This window comes from Brienomyrus brachyistius, chromosome 9 (genome assembly GCF_023856365.1).
Source record: "Brienomyrus brachyistius isolate T26 chromosome 9, BBRACH_0.4, whole genome shotgun sequence".
Lineage (NCBI taxonomy): Eukaryota > Metazoa > Chordata > Actinopteri > Osteoglossiformes > Mormyridae > Brienomyrus > Brienomyrus brachyistius.
This window is the reverse complement of record NC_064541.1, coordinates 2,695,570-2,711,187: the sequence shown is the minus strand read 5'-3', so window position 1 is coordinate 2,711,187 and position 15,618 is coordinate 2,695,570. Positions and strand designations below refer to the sequence as shown.

Genomic DNA, 15,618 nt, shown 5'->3' with positions numbered 1-15,618 from the left:
CAACAGCAGTTTCACCATAAACAAACTCTCACCTAACATAACCTAGGTTTGCTTCAGCTTCCTGACATCGACCTGTTCTCCTTCTCAGGGCTCTGAAAACAGGACACAAAGTAACTAGAAATTGTAAAATGCACTTAAAGAAATACAGAAAATAATGTTATTCTAAATTTTATTGTTCTTGCTCATGTATTTTACCACATTCGACTTTCTTGCTGTTTTTAAATCCTAAAACTGCAATTGTACAAGTCTTAACATAAGACGGTTGTCCTAAGTCTGATATTACTGTATACTTGCATTGGCCATTAAGTTTGCAGGAAAAGTACTTTCCACCTGATACCTGTTTTTTTTCGTGATTAACCTGAACATATTTAGCTGCAAATCAGCTTTTATTTTCAGCATTTTTATAAATTCTATAGCATTAATACACAAAAGGTGTACCCTTTTTCTATATACTTAACACCCAAACACATACACAGAGCAGTCATACAAAACAAATGCCAAAATCCTTTCCTCTCTTTTCCTGTCCTCCACTTCCTGTCAAAGATAATGTCATGAGGTCACAGGTGTCTTTCTCTGTCTCATTTCCTGTCTCAAACAATAATCCTTATGAAAACTTCCAAGAAGAACTAGGCCATCAAATAAAATACATCTTAACAATTAAAAGTAAAAGTAAAATATATCTTAAAAATTCACAATATAGGAGCTCATCCCTTTTTACAAAGTGTTTTGTAACCAAGAATAAAATTGTCTGATAAGCTAAGCTGACCACAGAATCTTTTTTCCGCACTGTTTTCCTCTCCCTAGTAATGTTCTGGTCACCAACCTTAGCCCTGTGTTCCCCTTCTCTTTCCCCTGTTAGTTTCAGTTAAAATCGGGGAGCATTAGCAAATGTCTGCCCTAGACCCCTCACTGCCCGCATTTAATCCTTTAATTCCCCACAATCCATCTGTATATGCTGTACTGAATTGGGCCCTTCTGCAGCTTGGATTCCAAGGCTTGTGTGAATGGCTAGCAGGTCCAAGTCCAGTCCATGGTCCTGCTCTACACCTCCCCGCACTTCCCTCTCCCTCTCTCAGGATATAGGTGTTGTCCAGCTAGAAGGAAGGAAATTCTGTCACTTAGAACAATGGGCCCAATTCTCTATCTATAGACAAAGAGGGAGAGAAAGGGAGCGTGAGAGTAAGACAGAGTCAGAAGACAGAAACCCACAGACGAAAAGGCAAACAAAAAAAAGACAACAAAATCTCCTATTAAAAAGGTATATATGGACTCAGAATGGAAAGCATAAGGGAAGGAGTGAGGGTGGGTGTCACAGGGCAGTCTCTTTTGAAGATGGAAAGAAAAGCTAAGATTTTGGAATAAATTGTCCTTTTTGGCAAAGACAAAAACGATTGCTAGACGCGCCGGGAGAACACGTTTTAGGAGTTGGCACTGATCACCTATATCAACGCCATCCCTGAGTGGTGGAGCGTAATACATCTTCATAGGTAAGCTGAAATATTAAATCTCTAATTTCACATGTCATCTGTTATTCTGTGGAGAACTGACAGCTGTTGATGGACTGTTAGTGTAACTTATATTTGGTAATCGCTAATTATCCACTTACTGATTAAGGTTCATATTTTGGCTCTAGGGCAATCTTCTTGAAATGCTAAAACATTTTTTCCCACTGCAATTACTTTTGAGAGTTGTGCAATTTCTATCTGTAACCAGATATTACCATTAATACCATGAAATAAAATACTTATGACTACTGAAATATAATAAAAATGAAAAGAACTTACCAGTCTAGTACAGATGTAACTGTCTGGCAGCCTAAAACCTAAAGAATCTTCTCTACTTGTTACATTTGGCGTCCATTTTGTCACATCCTGACAACTTGAATTTGATGGTTAAACCACAGTGAAACCCAAAAAGCTTGAGCTGAGCCAAGCACAATATATAAAATAGAATTATTTTTGAAAACTGAAAAAAAGACATGCAAATGTGTATATGAGATATGCCCTGTTTCAGTTGGTGATCATCAGATAGATAGTTGACTGAGGGATTTCACATCAGGGCAATAAACAGAGGAGAGCTTTTTGAAGGCTTGCGGTTTCCCTTTGTAATTTATCTGTTGGGATGTATGAAGATGTATCCTTTGGCTGAAAAAACATTGTGTGTGCGTGTATGTGTGTGTGCGTGTGTCTGAGTGTTTCTGTTAGGAAAAGAGAGCCTTATTACTGATCAATGTGTAAACGTCTAGCTTCTCAGAGGCATCAGATGTCAAAGATGCTAAATCCCTCCTGGCTCACCAGGGCGGGTCTCCTGCAAGAAGAGTCTGATAATATGAAAAAGCTTGAGAAGCAGGTCATGGTATAAGAAAGCAATTCTGTTTCGCACGTTACAGACAGGGTTCTCCTGATAACGGCTGAGCCTACGTGACTCTCAGATGGAAGAGTCAAGCAGCCCCCTCTTCAGGAAGCTCCATTTCCCTGTCGGCTTGTGGATCAACTCACCCCGCAAACACTTTGCAAAACTGGGGGCCAGGTGGCCCAGCGCAGTCTCTGTCAAGTCAGTGGAAATGCCTCTTCCTCTTTTACTGTCTCCTTCAGTCTGTGGTGATAACATACTTTTGTTTAGTATACAGACTATTCCCTATTTTTAAATAACTGGTATTAGTTTTATATCATTCTTTGGTTTTTATTTAAAGCAAAGTGTTTTTGTTAACAGCATGATCCACTCATGTCTGTTTTGATGTATTTTGTTGAATCGATCTTTTCCTAGATCCACCACCAGCTCAGATGCGGTCTCCATCCACGAGGCCATGTCTGCTCCAAATGCCTCCTCCCTGTCTGCCTCCACCCCCTCCCTGGCCCCACCCTCACCCTCACCAACTCCAGCCTTTCTCCGCCCTCGGCCAGCACAACCTCAATCTCGTGCTAAACGTCTGTCCCACCTTTTCCTGAGAGGGCGGTCCAACAGCGATCGGGACCGAGCGGTCGGGGACAGGGAGAGGGAGGTGTGGGCGCACTCAGCTGCACCGTCTTCTCACCACTACCTACCCCCAGCGCCTTCCTCGGCACCCGGACTCATCAAGTTGTACGGGGATGCCCTTTCCAGCGGAGCCAATTACAGAAGTCTTCTGGCCCATGTCCACTCTACAGCCAGGCAGCTGATTGCACAGGTCATCACACGCTACACTGAGCGGGAAAAGGAGGGAGACACAGAGGATGGAGGTCAGCCTAACACCATCTTGATAAGAGGAAGTCTCCTTTTCATCTTGGGATAAGGGGTACATGGTTAGGAGTGTATGTGCACTGCGTCGAGAGGGCTGCCGCTAAATATTCTGGCCTCCTGATAAAATGCTACCTTGGGCCCCCTGTCTCCTTTACATTATACAATTTTACATACTCAAGGGCTCCTGTAAAGTGTTTGACCCCCTGAATCTCTCAGGATATCCTTCCCCCTCTGGTGCCCGTGCCCATGACTGCATATCATATTGGGCACCCAACCCAGACCAACCCAATTGTCTCCACATATTTTGTTTCAATGGACCTAGCTTCCCCCCCCCTTTACGGTGCCACTTCTGCAACTGACACGTAGATTGTGCTGTTCCTCTTGTTCTCATGCAGCAATGGGTAATCTGTACTTCATCTTTCTGAGAGGGATTGGTGTTGGTCATTTGTCATGTTGGCGTCCTCACCCATCCTCCTTCCATTTCCTCTCAGCTGCCTCTAAACACAGCCCTGAGGATTTCCTTCTGTGTGATGTCATCGGGAAACCCATCCAGCAGCCAGATGGGGCCGTCCATTGGCAGACAGAATGCAGGAGGGGCGTGGCTCCCTGGGAGTGTCCCTTGCTTCTGATTGACATGTGGAGGCCGAAGGATGGATTTGAGCGTCGGTTCGAGATCCAGAAGAGGGAGGACTATGAGAGGGAAGAAATGGAGAAAGTGAAGGAACGGGAAAGAGAAGGAGACGGCTGTGGAGGTAGGGGTATTCCCAAGATGTATGGGGAATAGTGATTGGAATTCCATGGGAACCCCCTTATTGGTAATGCCTGTTTCCATTAGCACAACTCATGGGTCCAATCCCATGTCCTCCTCACAGGGGTGCGATGGAGGCGGAGCCGCATGGCATCAGGGGGAGGGGCCGAGCAGAGCGAGCGTGGACACCGGGGGAGAAACACGGAGCTGAGGAGGAGCATCAGTGACATGAACCTGAGCCTGAGGCGTCGCCATGGCAACCACGCCAACAAGGACCCCCGGCAAGCAGGCGGTGCTGCCGGTGGCGGTGGCGGCATTCACGACAGGAAGAATATTATGAGCATGATAGCGACAGATTCTGGGGAGGTGTGGAAAATAGAGATAGAAGATAATGGAAAGGAGAAGGTCTGCGTAGCAGAGTGGGGTATTACAATGCTGCTGTTACCTTGTGTTGTAGGCCGGGAGTGAAGGGAGCAGACAAGCCCAGGAAACAGAGGAAGAAATGAACACTCCATCCTGTGACCTGGAAGTGATGTCACAGAGCCTGATTCTTCCACCAACAGACTGCCCTTACTTCCTGTTGCTGCAGGGCTATGACCAGAGCAAGGCTAGACTTGCATTAAATATTTCTATTTAAACTTAAGCACATTATGTCATACCTGCATATTGCTTATCATTGCATGCCATCGTTTTCTTAACCTAGAGGAAATGTTTTCCACTAAGATAGTTCAGTCGGGATTATCTTGTCCAGAATAGCTCTGCAGCACCACAATAGCCCGATGCATGATGCATGAAAAGCCAAGGCGTAAAAACACTCACAAGTTTACATCATACCCTGATATAAAATGACCTCACACAGACTTCAGTGTTGATTTGCTGCAAAATAATACGGGTGGCAGCAATGCATTCTGTGTAAGTTAAGATTGTATCGTAGCCTCCTCTTTCAGACCGTAATGGATTCTTTCTTTCATTTGTTCAGGACTTTGTGCTGTACATCATGTCTGGCCATATGCATGTATTTGGCCGGAAACCAGCCCCCCGGGAACGAGAGAAGGAGCGAGAGCTGGAGAAGAAGGGTTCAAGGCTCCTGAAAGTGGACACCTTTCTGTCCGGCCCGGACCTTCTGCCCCGTCACCTGCTGGTCAGGCGAGATTCGGCTGTCCCAGGCCATTCTCCAAAGCAAGGTAGCCGTGCCAAGAGGTCATCTTGTCCTCCTAGAGTGGAGAAGAAGTCACAACATTTGCCGAAGAGTGAGTGCAGAAGCAAACGACAGTCTGCCTTCCTCCTGTCTTTCAGCTCTTGTTCGCCCATTTAGGGGTGCGATGGTCACTCACAATGGGGTCACCCTGTACCGGGAGGCGGAGCTGAAGCCGGGGGACTTGCTTGGATTGGGTGGCCATTTCCTTTTCCTGTATCGTGACCCGCGTGTGGTCCCAGCCCCTCCACTTGCCTTCCCCCAGCATTGGCAGTCTGAGGGGCCCCCCCTCTGCTGCCCAGCAGGCCTGGTAGACAGACAGGAAGCTCTCCGTCAATACCTGAGCTCCACAGACGCTGTGTTGAAGTTCGACCCCAGATACGCCGATACCCTCTTACAGGTCAGTGGAGGGTTAAGATCTGCACACAATGATAAACTGTGGGATTTTTCTACGATTCACTTTGCTTAATTGTTTAACTGGATTACAGAATAATGAGGAAAAACCTTAGGCAGATCACTGAATTCCTCTATGTATTGACAGCTTTCAAGTTGTAAGAGAATCTGTGTGTCCTGGTTCCAAAAAATGCTAGACAGTGGGAATTAAGAAAACAAGATGAAACAGGATCAGAATTGCAGAAAACCAGCCAAATTGTTTTGCAGGTCATAGTGGCGTTTGAAGTCAAGCAAACCCAGAATATAGCACTGTCCCAAGTGACCTCTGCCCTGTGCACTACTGTACTGTAGACTGCAGCATCAAGCAGGAGTGTATCAAGTATCAAGCAGCCTGACCAAATGACATAATAAAAGACGTGAGAATCCTGCAGAAAAAATATGAATTCGGCAAAGTTGTTTAATTTACTCTTTGTCCCTCGGGCCATAGCAGGCAGCAACGTGTTGCACGCCGCCAGGTTTTTATTCATTTGCCAGTTTTTCTGCGTGTAAAAAAATACGACCTTCTCCCACCTTTCTGCAGGAAATCATCTCCAAGAACTGTTCACCCGACTCAGGGGGTGGAGCCCTCGCACCCGCATATCTCCTGTCAGTGATGATTGATTATGCTTCCAAGGACTTGGATCCTGCCCTGATTCCACAACTTATGCTCAAAGCGGCCAATCAGATCAAGGGGATTGTCTGGGTGGGTCTGCCAGACACAGTTTTAACCGTATAAATGTACATTGTGGTATTTAAGCACTTATACGAACAAGATCCCAATTAAAATAGGTCTAAGACAAGTCCGGATTAACTGCAGATTACAATCAGATGTAATAAATTAAATGAAGGCACTTATTTGTTACATGAATTGAGGAATTCATAAATCACTTGACAATGTTGAATTTTTACTCTCTATTATAGAGAATCATCTAATATCTCTGACCTTTTTTTCAGGATAAAGTTAAAGAATTTGGAGATCAGCATCCAACACAGAAGTATGGTCTCACATTCTTAATTTGCTCATAGAATTATCTTACTCCTGTATTTTGTAGCACAGGCGCATGTTTTTTTTTTTTGGTATGTTAATTAATACGACTGCAGAGTGACAATTTATTGCCATAATCTTCACATTTTTATGCTTCATGGTGACTTTCTCTTTCCTGTATTTTATTTGTTTATTCTCTGTAGTAATTGATGCAGTTCAGTTGATTATACATGTAAGCTGTAATGCAATACAAGGGAAAACAAAATAGGTTAAAAATTCTTCATAAATTATTTTTGTTGAAAATCATTATTATGTTTTAACACTAAGGCAGGTAGAGTTATGGTGTCCTTCTAAATAGTGAATCTACATCCAGTTCCACAGATCAGGGAGTTGAAGCAACCATAGAAAGTATAGAGAAGGTGTCTTCTGACCTTCGACCTTTGATGTTCTGGATGTCCAACACCACAGAGCTTCTAAACTTCTTCCAGGTCAAAGTTGAGACAATGGAGAAAGAATGGGAATTTGAGGGTGAGAAGGAGAAAACTTGCTTTGCTATTTTTTATATTCCCTTTTGAGTTACACACTTTAAACATGTACCGTACCTCTAATACAATCTCTACAGGTCAAAGAAAGATATTGATATTCTTTGTAACATCTTCAGCTTCTGTCTGTTAAACACTAACCCTAATACAAGCTGATGCAAAAAAGCTTGTGGGTTCAAATCCCATGGTTGGTAGAGTAATCATATCCTGATTGCACCCTTCAGCATGGGCAGATACTATTCTGCTTCTCAGATCCTCATTGCATCTTCTCTCCAGCCAATTTAAACATAGTGCTACAGGAGATTTATTGAACATTGAGACTAAATATCAAACGTAGTAGGTTTCAGTTCAGAAAGGGCATATTGTCATTTTCATGTGTCTCAGCTCCAGGTGATCCCATCATATCAGCTGACATGGACACCTGCTCAGAGGCCCTGGCTCTGCTTGATGATGTCATCATGCATACCTTCCAGCAGTGTGTGTACCACCTGACTAAAGTGAGTGGGCACGCATAGACCTACAGAGGCCGCTCTCCACATGGCTAACGACGTGTCATTGACCCAGAATGTGAATGCTGTGACAATGCGAAAGCTTGAGGACTCAGTGCTCAACATCTTATATCAGTTTCTCTCTTTTCTTACCAGACCCTCTACTCCTTCCTTCCGGCACTCCTCGATACCAATCCTTTTTCCAGTGAGGAGAAAGACAAAAGCAAGGAGGGAACGAAGGCGCAAAGTGCGAAGGCGGGAAGTGGAGGAGAGCCGGAAGATGATGTATCCACACTTCCTCCCACTGTCGCTGGCTTGGTAGAGGTTTATCGACGCTCTCTGATGCTCTCCCGGGACGCGTGTCTCTCACCTCCCCTGACATCCCAGACGTTCGGCTACCTCTTTTTCTTCACCAACACCTCCCTGCTCAACACTCTGCTGGAGAGAGGTGAGAGAAGACTGAACAGCAAATGTACTTACTGTACATTACATCATTGCAGCTGTACTTACATCATTAAGCCCATAAAACTCAAGAAACCCTCATAGCCCAGACGGGTCAAATCATTTAAAAGTATTTCAATTCTGCTTTAACACATGTTGCTGTTTAGAAGTGAGGGTGGGGGGGCAAGTCAGAGTTTTGCTCCCAAACTGCCCCCAGAAGGGAATGAATCATAAGTTAGGCTCAAGTTATATTATATATGACATTTTTTGGGTCAATGAAGAGGATGTCCTAAATTATTCCCATAGGTAGTCAATGTATCATATACATGCCTGTGCAGGATGAATAAGACATGAAGTGTTTTATCCTTTGTCACAGATGGCCTGTTCTCTTGGTCGCGGGCGGTTCAGATCCGCACAAACCTGGACCTGGTTTTAGACTGGCTGCAGGGCGTAGGACTCGGAGACATTGCTTCAGAGTTTCTGAAGAAGCTTTCAGTCACAGTCAACTTCCTGTGCATTCCAAAGACCCGCCTCATCCAGGTAAAACACATCTCTACCCAGCCCACATCCTCGGGGGGGGGGGGGGGGGGGCTGGAGCAAAGCTCCATGATGAATGGCGTCTTTAAAAACATACATACTGGGATCATTTCTGCCATCAATCCCTATTCCTTTCTATTCTTCCTATCATAAATAGGATGACGTCCAGCCCAATTATTTAGTCTCCCGTGGTCATTTTTAACATCTCTCCCTCCTGTAGTCTTCTTGGTCCAGTCTACAGGAAGACCATGCTTTACTAAGTCCAGCTCAACTTCATCATTTGCTGACACACTATAAGTTAGGACCTGCTCGAGCCCCACCTTCTTCCTGGACCCCACCCCCTGGAACAGAACTTGGTGGAGGTAAGGGCTCCTGTTTGTTTTATTGTTTACAAGGCACATCTTGCATTTTTAATTCACTCTCATCCCATTCTCTTATCCTGAAACCATCAGATATTTTTGAAAGCTTCTTGGATCACCCTCCACTCATTTTGCCAAACGAGACCCCCCGGCTTGACCTCACGCAGCCAATTCCAAGCTCTGAACTGCAACAGGAAATAACACGACTGCGCAATTTCCTGTGGGGGCTCGACCAGGACGAGCTGCCAGCCAATCAGAGGACGAGGCTTTGAAGCAATGAACTCACAGTCTGGGGAATGTCACCCATTTAAGTAACTATAGAACTGGAAAGACAAATTGCAAAATCAGTTTTGTGGTTGGTACTGTTACTGACATCAACATGTAGATGCAAAAATAAGTGTTTGGGGCTCCAGAAAATAGCAATGTGTTGATGCCAGTAAATTATATACAGGAAGGTTTAACATTTTTATGTGTAAAAAGTATATTAATTCTCTGTTACCACATCCTAATTAATTATACTGAGGAATATTAAGCCAGAAAACATCAGCTAAACTGGAATGCAGAATGAAGCAATACAGTAATATAGACACTGGTGTTAAAAATTCTGTCAGCAATATATTTTTCTGTAATAAATTTTTACATTATGATATACTTTCATAAAACAAAAATACCCCATCAAGAATATATAATCTGTGCCACATACAGAAATAAAATGCATACAGATTGCATTTGTGTTGTAAGCACAAAAACACAAGAACTGAAGCAGGCATTATGCAGACCATCCATGCGAGAAATATATTGCCCAAGTATCCTGATGTATGACCACCAGCAGCTTCAAAAAACTGACTACTGTTTTCATAATAGTCCACTAGATGGTGCAGACATAACACTTTTTCATGTCATGGTCTAAGAAGGGTCAAATCCAGAAGAAAACTATTCATCTTTTTTACCATGAACTTATCAAAATATATATTTTCCCCACAACTTCATAAGCTGTATATTTTAAGCTCCCATATTCTAGTTGATAAAATGTGTTGGAAGTCTGATAGATTTGATGTGAAATAATTCTTTCTTTATTTGACTTTTCACAGCATAAATATTCTGCCTTGCTTTGTATACAATACATTCAAACGATATAATGACCTTTTCTCCCTGACAAACGGTATTCAGTGCCTTTATGTTTTGGTAAAGTTTCTGTGCAGGTTTCTCCTGCTATGATTTATTGTCCAAGAGGATTGACAAATAAAACAGACACAGACAGTGTTTATACTTTAGAAACCTTGTTTATCTGAGGCTACTGTAATTTCCAAAACTCTGACGCAAATCTAAGGTCTGGCTTTTTGACTGTGTTTTTTCCTTGTTTTGGCTGAATTTCAGAAGTTTCCTTCTCTTCCGGTCAATTTCTTGTGAGCCTCCTTTGCAGTAAAGGCACACAGTCTCGTGAGAATCAATTACATCATCGTCATGAGCTCCTCAAACCACCTCAGACTTCCGCCCACTCACGACCACCACCGAACTCAAAGGAGATGTATGCAATTTTAGAGACCTGGTGTTAGCCTATTTGAAAATTTCCATAATAGCACACAATTATCATCTCTGATGTTCTGAATACTTTAAGTAGATACACGTAGGATGTTTTAGAAACATTAATCAGAAAGTGATGTTTGGAAAATTTCTTGAGTGAGTTCTATTAAAAATCCTTTGACCTTTCCAGTAATTGTAATTCATCACAAGTCATGTGATACTTTCCAGCTGTTTTGTTTTTTTGTTTTTTGTTTTAAAAGGGTGGCAGTCTAATGAATAGGAAATGGCGAGAAACACAGAAGGCAAAGCAGGACGGTACTGGTGCTTAGGACAAGTCCGAGTGCCGGACAGCATCCCGTCAGTGAGCTGCTTCTTCTTGCCCTCCCTTCTGCCGTCTCTCTCCAGGTGCACATTGCCACACCTGTTGTGGGGCCTCTCTGTAATTAGGACTGCACCATCATTACGGGGGGGAAGTCCAAAAGCTGGGGTCAGAGAAGGGAAGTTTTGCTCAGAGAAAAAAAAACAATAGGTGGCAATTGTTCTCTTTTTCCCTTGTTTCTTCCCCATGTTTAAAGTAATGAAAGATTCTTCCCGTCTTCAAAGGGAATGAGTTTCCTACAAAAACAGCTGAGTCAGAAGGGTAAGAAATGGCAAGAGAGAGAGAGGGAAAGAGAGAGAGAGAATGAAGAGGGATGGCAGATTACTGTACTGGACACACGTGGGGCACAAACGGTGAGGTATCCCCAGGAAGCAACCCCAAGTTCTCGGTGGCTGGCCGGAATTCTGTCCGTGCATGTCACAGCTGACATCACTGAGCCAGGAAGTGTCTCACATCCAACTTCAGGGAGATGTGAGCAGTCACGAGCTTCCAGCTATCAAGTTTATTTGAGGATAATCCTGGTTGCGTTGGGGGGGGGTTTAATGCTGGGCTGTGTCCCGCCATGCCTCGGCCAGTCAGAAGAGGGATCAAGTCAACAAACAACGTCCTCCTCTGGGATGCTTCACTTTCTCCCCATCGACGGGATTACGTAATGAAGACGTTATTCATGAAAGGGCCCCGTGATGTCATCTGTGCCAGTCTGAGGCTTGCTACTGTTAGCAGGGGTTAGTGCAACAAACTTCCCTGCCCCCCCACCCTTCCCCGGGGGGTGGGGGGAGGTCATTTCCTGTCTACACCCGCCGTGTTTGGAGGGCTCAGTAACTATGCTGAGTTTGGTGGTCCTCCTAAAATGCCTCTGCCTTTTTTTTTCACCCGCACTCAGGAGTAGCGGGGAGGCGCCTTGTTCCGACAGGCCTGGCCTCTGTTGGAAGCTTGTTCCATTTTGCGTCATCGTGTTGACTGAGTGGACCCCACACTGAAACAGCAGTGCAGTGCCGCGAGGCCGCACAATACCACTCTTTATTTTTGGCTGTAATCTGATGGGTCTGTTTATGTTATGTAGCCTTGCTTTCATGTTGTTGAAATGCCTTCGGGCTTTTCCTTTGAGGGGCTTCCACTGCCAGGTCAAAGGTCATTTAAGCGGTATTTCATAGAAAAAAAGTAATATTTACAAGCTAATTCACACTAAACAAATTATTTCCCCCCACGTTCGTTTTTGGAATGCCTGAAGTATTACTGGTCAGATATTTTAGGAGCAGGGTAGATTAGCCAGGACCCCATTACTGCAGCTGTTACCTAGCATGAATGCTCTACATCTACTAATGCCAGAATGTCTCTTGTTTTGCAGCCCTGTGGCAACATCCATAGACAGTCATCATATACGTCCCGCAGGCAGAACGGGGGTTCTTAGTCAAGGAAATAGAGCTGTTAACTCACCTTCTCACTTGAAACAGACAGAGAGAAAGAATTGTACAGCTGTGGTCTCCATTTAAAAAAAACTGCTTCTATATAAACATAACCACTGAAACAAGCTAGTTAATAATAATCATCGCTAGTAAGACTTAAACCTCACTTTCATTTTTTAAAAGGCAAAGTTCTGTAAAAAAAAAAAAACCATGACAGGCATTGACAGGAATTTTATCATGTGTTTCCCAAAAAACAAATGCAAACATGCTTCAAAATTTTCTAAGAAATTGTGCATCTTTTCTTGGGAACCAAAAGGATTGTTTTCCCAAGTATCCGGAGCCGGCGCAGAGACGTCAGAATTCCTGGCTGACTTCTGGCTCATTCAGTGGTTGTCTCACTAATGCTTCTAAGAATGAAGGAACAACAGAATTCAGTGCTATCTATGAGAATAATAAACAAACTGAATAAAATGAAATTTAAAAAATTGAAAAAAGGCTTTTAGGATAATTGCCTGAGTCAACTGGAAACCAGTAGAATGAGGTCATGATTACTCGCAGGAAGGACTATGCCTTCAAACCCACGAGTGCATTATACCTACTTCATGTTTTCAACCACCGAATTCCTACCCACAGAAATTCGTCCGTTTTCAATATCCACTTATCCTATTAGGCCTGCAGTAAACTGGAGCTTATCCCAGGAAACCCAGACGACCCAAAGAAAGCCCACGCAGAGACAAGGGGGCCATGCAAAATAGACGCCCGCACACACATACACACCTTAAGCACACACCACACACATGGTGTTAAGGGGAGGAAGCCCAGGTATAAAATCTCTTTCAATACTGAAGTAATGCAATACCCATTGAGCCTCAACCTTATAAATAACCAGAAATTGGTATGGATGTCTTCAGCTGAAGAATATTGCGCCCCTTTTAAAAGACTTGTACAATATTGGAAGGCAAGTTTAGGGTGACATAAAATGTGATGTAATGATGGGATACAGGGGACTTCCACAGGAGACAGTAATCTGATCTCTGACCAGGCTTCTGACACTTTAAATGCTTAATTTCTTAACAACACAGCAGAGGATCCGTGCTGAATGTTTCAACAGACTGAGACTTGTTTTTGATATTTCCCCATATAATGTGTATTTCCTCTATTCCCCAATTCCTACCTCTTTGGGTCACCTTCCTGTCCTCTTGCTCACCCTCCAAGCTCCACCTCCCCAAATTCACTGCCCCCCTCCCCCCGCATTGTGTGCCTGTTTTGTTGTTCTCCAGGGAAATTCCGTCTATCTCTGACTCGTTCGTTCCTTGCATTCATCGCATTCCTGCCGTGCAAAGAAAGGGACAGAAGCATTTGAGGGGGTGTTAATGGGGGGCATATGGAACATTATCTCTGGACACAGTGAAAAGTGCTGCATCACTAAGAGTTACGGAAGAACTGCATACACTACAGTAAGCAGTTAAACACAAGGGTGCAGGGTAATATCCCTCGGTGAGTGAGGCTGGTTTGGGGAGTAAAGGTGACATTGGGGTGGTTTTCAGTAACCGGGGGAAAGCTCCAACCTCAGGTCTTTCAGCGCCATACAGAGGTGTCAGTCCCTTCGTCCAAGCTGTCTACTTAAATGCCTATTCCGTTCTATCCTTCCTATCATAAGGAGGACGACATCCAGCCCAATTTTTTAGTCTCCCATGGTCATTTTTTAACATCTCTCCCTCCTGTAGTCTTCCTGGTCCAGTCTACAGGAAAACCATGCATTACTAAGTGGAAAATCAGGGTTACTGCTCTGAATAGTGCTGATTGCCCCCTGCTGATGCGTGGGGGATTCCTCATGGACCGTCACATCACAATACATACAGAGAACATAGTACTGTGCTGATTTAACACAATACTGTAATGAAGTACTGCAGATATTTACTGCCTATACATACTGGTACAGAATCATACCACAGCAAAGTGCTGACTTAACATCATCATGTTTGTTTGAAGGAGGAAAAAAACAGAAATATACGATAAAAAAATATTACTCTTAAGATACACAGTTTGCATTGCTGTGGTCAGTTGTGTCGGCTTCATATCTGGCCCCGTCTCTGACTTTCTGCTGCTTTACTTGGGTTCCGCCTTGGGTTTTCCTTGGGATATTCTGGCTTCCCACGATCTAAGGCCATGCTGTCTGGTGTCTCCAAATTGCCCTTGGCTGGGTGTGGTTCCTGAGATGGCCTGACGTCTGGTCCAGGGTGTGGTCCTGCCTTCTGTCCAGGCTCTGCTGGGAGACTCTCTGGGTCACGCAAAGCTACTAAGCATAAAGTGGTTTTGGGAAACTGAGTGTTTGGTGTATGAGTGCAAATAATCCACAACTGAAACCTGCTCCGTACCAAACATTTTCCTGCATTTAGCTTTCTTATTGCGAGGCCTGTAGCCCGTGACCACAAGTCCATTCTCAGCTCACCCCTTTTTGATGAAATCCAGAGATGCAAAGAGTGGAGAAAGTAAACTGCTAAGCCAAACAGTCAGTGGTTAGCACTGTCCCCTCAGTACTGCAGGGTTCTGGGTTCAAATTCTGCCACCGCTTCTGCTGCCCTTCTCATTGGCTCCCCATGTACTCTGATTTCTTCCCGCTGTCCAAAGCCATGCAATTAAGCTAACTGGGGTCTCCAGGAATCCCAAAGGCCAAGGGGGGAATTCCCCTGCATGGTAGAAGCTCCAGGCCCATAGCGACCCTGTACAGATAAGAAATAGGTTTGGACACAACATTTGCGGGGGGGGGGGGCTTGGCTGAAGACTAGTAAACACCCAGGCATTCAAGAGTAGAGTCTGTGACCTTGCTGCCACTATCATTCATTGATAAGAAGGTGTGATATTAGGCTACAACATGCAAAGTCAATCGTTTTGGCCTCTTTTACAGGAATGTAAAGAACACTGAAGCCTGCATCATATCATACCAAATCTCAGCCTACGATTATCTATCTGTCTAATCTGTTGATATGGAAAATGTTACCTGGTGCTAATACTTAAATGTTAATAAGGATATCTGTTTAGCCAGGAATGTCACAGGGACTGATTTTAATGAAAATAAATGAGAACATACTGTTAAATTAATTAATGTACATTTGTTTGGAGGGGCGAAACAGCATTTTAGGGGGGACAAAGCCCCCCAGAGATACCCTCATGTGTTTAGCTAACACAACAGGAATCAGGCAGTATAAATTACAGAGGTCACATGATTTAAAATGGCACCGGGAAATTGATCGTCGGGAAAGCCATTGAGGTGGTGCACCCTCGCGTTTTGTCACATTTGTGCAGTTAGTCAGTGGGGCAGACGAGGACGTCACTGCATTCCTTCCCTCTTTGTCCACGGGG

General features: G+C 44.0%; 1 protein-coding gene across 1 annotated transcript; it reads left to right on the top strand.

Moving 5' to 3' along the window:
- Nucleotides 1–1,133: 1,133 nt before the first annotated feature.
- rasip1 (Ras interacting protein 1) lies at nt 1,134–10,224 on the top strand. The gene is made up of 16 exons (XM_049026478.1): nt 1,134–1,487; nt 2,390–2,553; nt 2,767–3,218; nt 3,711–3,971; nt 4,092–4,333; nt 4,425–4,574; nt 4,947–5,151; nt 5,264–5,562; nt 6,136–6,297; nt 6,549–6,589; nt 6,953–7,107; nt 7,506–7,618; nt 7,766–8,057; nt 8,427–8,590; nt 8,808–8,949; nt 9,040–10,224. The coding sequence occupies exons 2-16, from the start codon at nt 2,432–2,434 to the stop codon at nt 9,216–9,218; spliced, it is 2,979 nt and encodes a 992-aa protein (XP_048882435.1). The 5' UTR covers nt 1,134–1,487; nt 2,390–2,431; the 3' UTR covers nt 9,219–10,224.
- Nucleotides 10,225–15,618: the final 5,394 nt, after the last annotated feature.

Bases quoted from the DNA above. Each gene is read 5' to 3' on its own strand.
- rasip1 (XM_049026478.1), top strand. From the start codon at position 2,432: ATGGAAGAGTCAAGCAGCCCCCTCTTCAGGAAGCTCCATTTCCCTGTC. The intron at 4,334-4,424 runs GTGTGGAAAATA...CTTGTGTTGTAG, and splicing joins TAGCGACAGATTCTGGGGAG to GCCGGGAGTGAAGGGAGCAG. The intron at 5,152-5,263 runs GTAGCCGTGCCA...CCTGTCTTTCAG, and splicing joins AGGCCATTCTCCAAAGCAAG to CTCTTGTTCGCCCATTTAGG.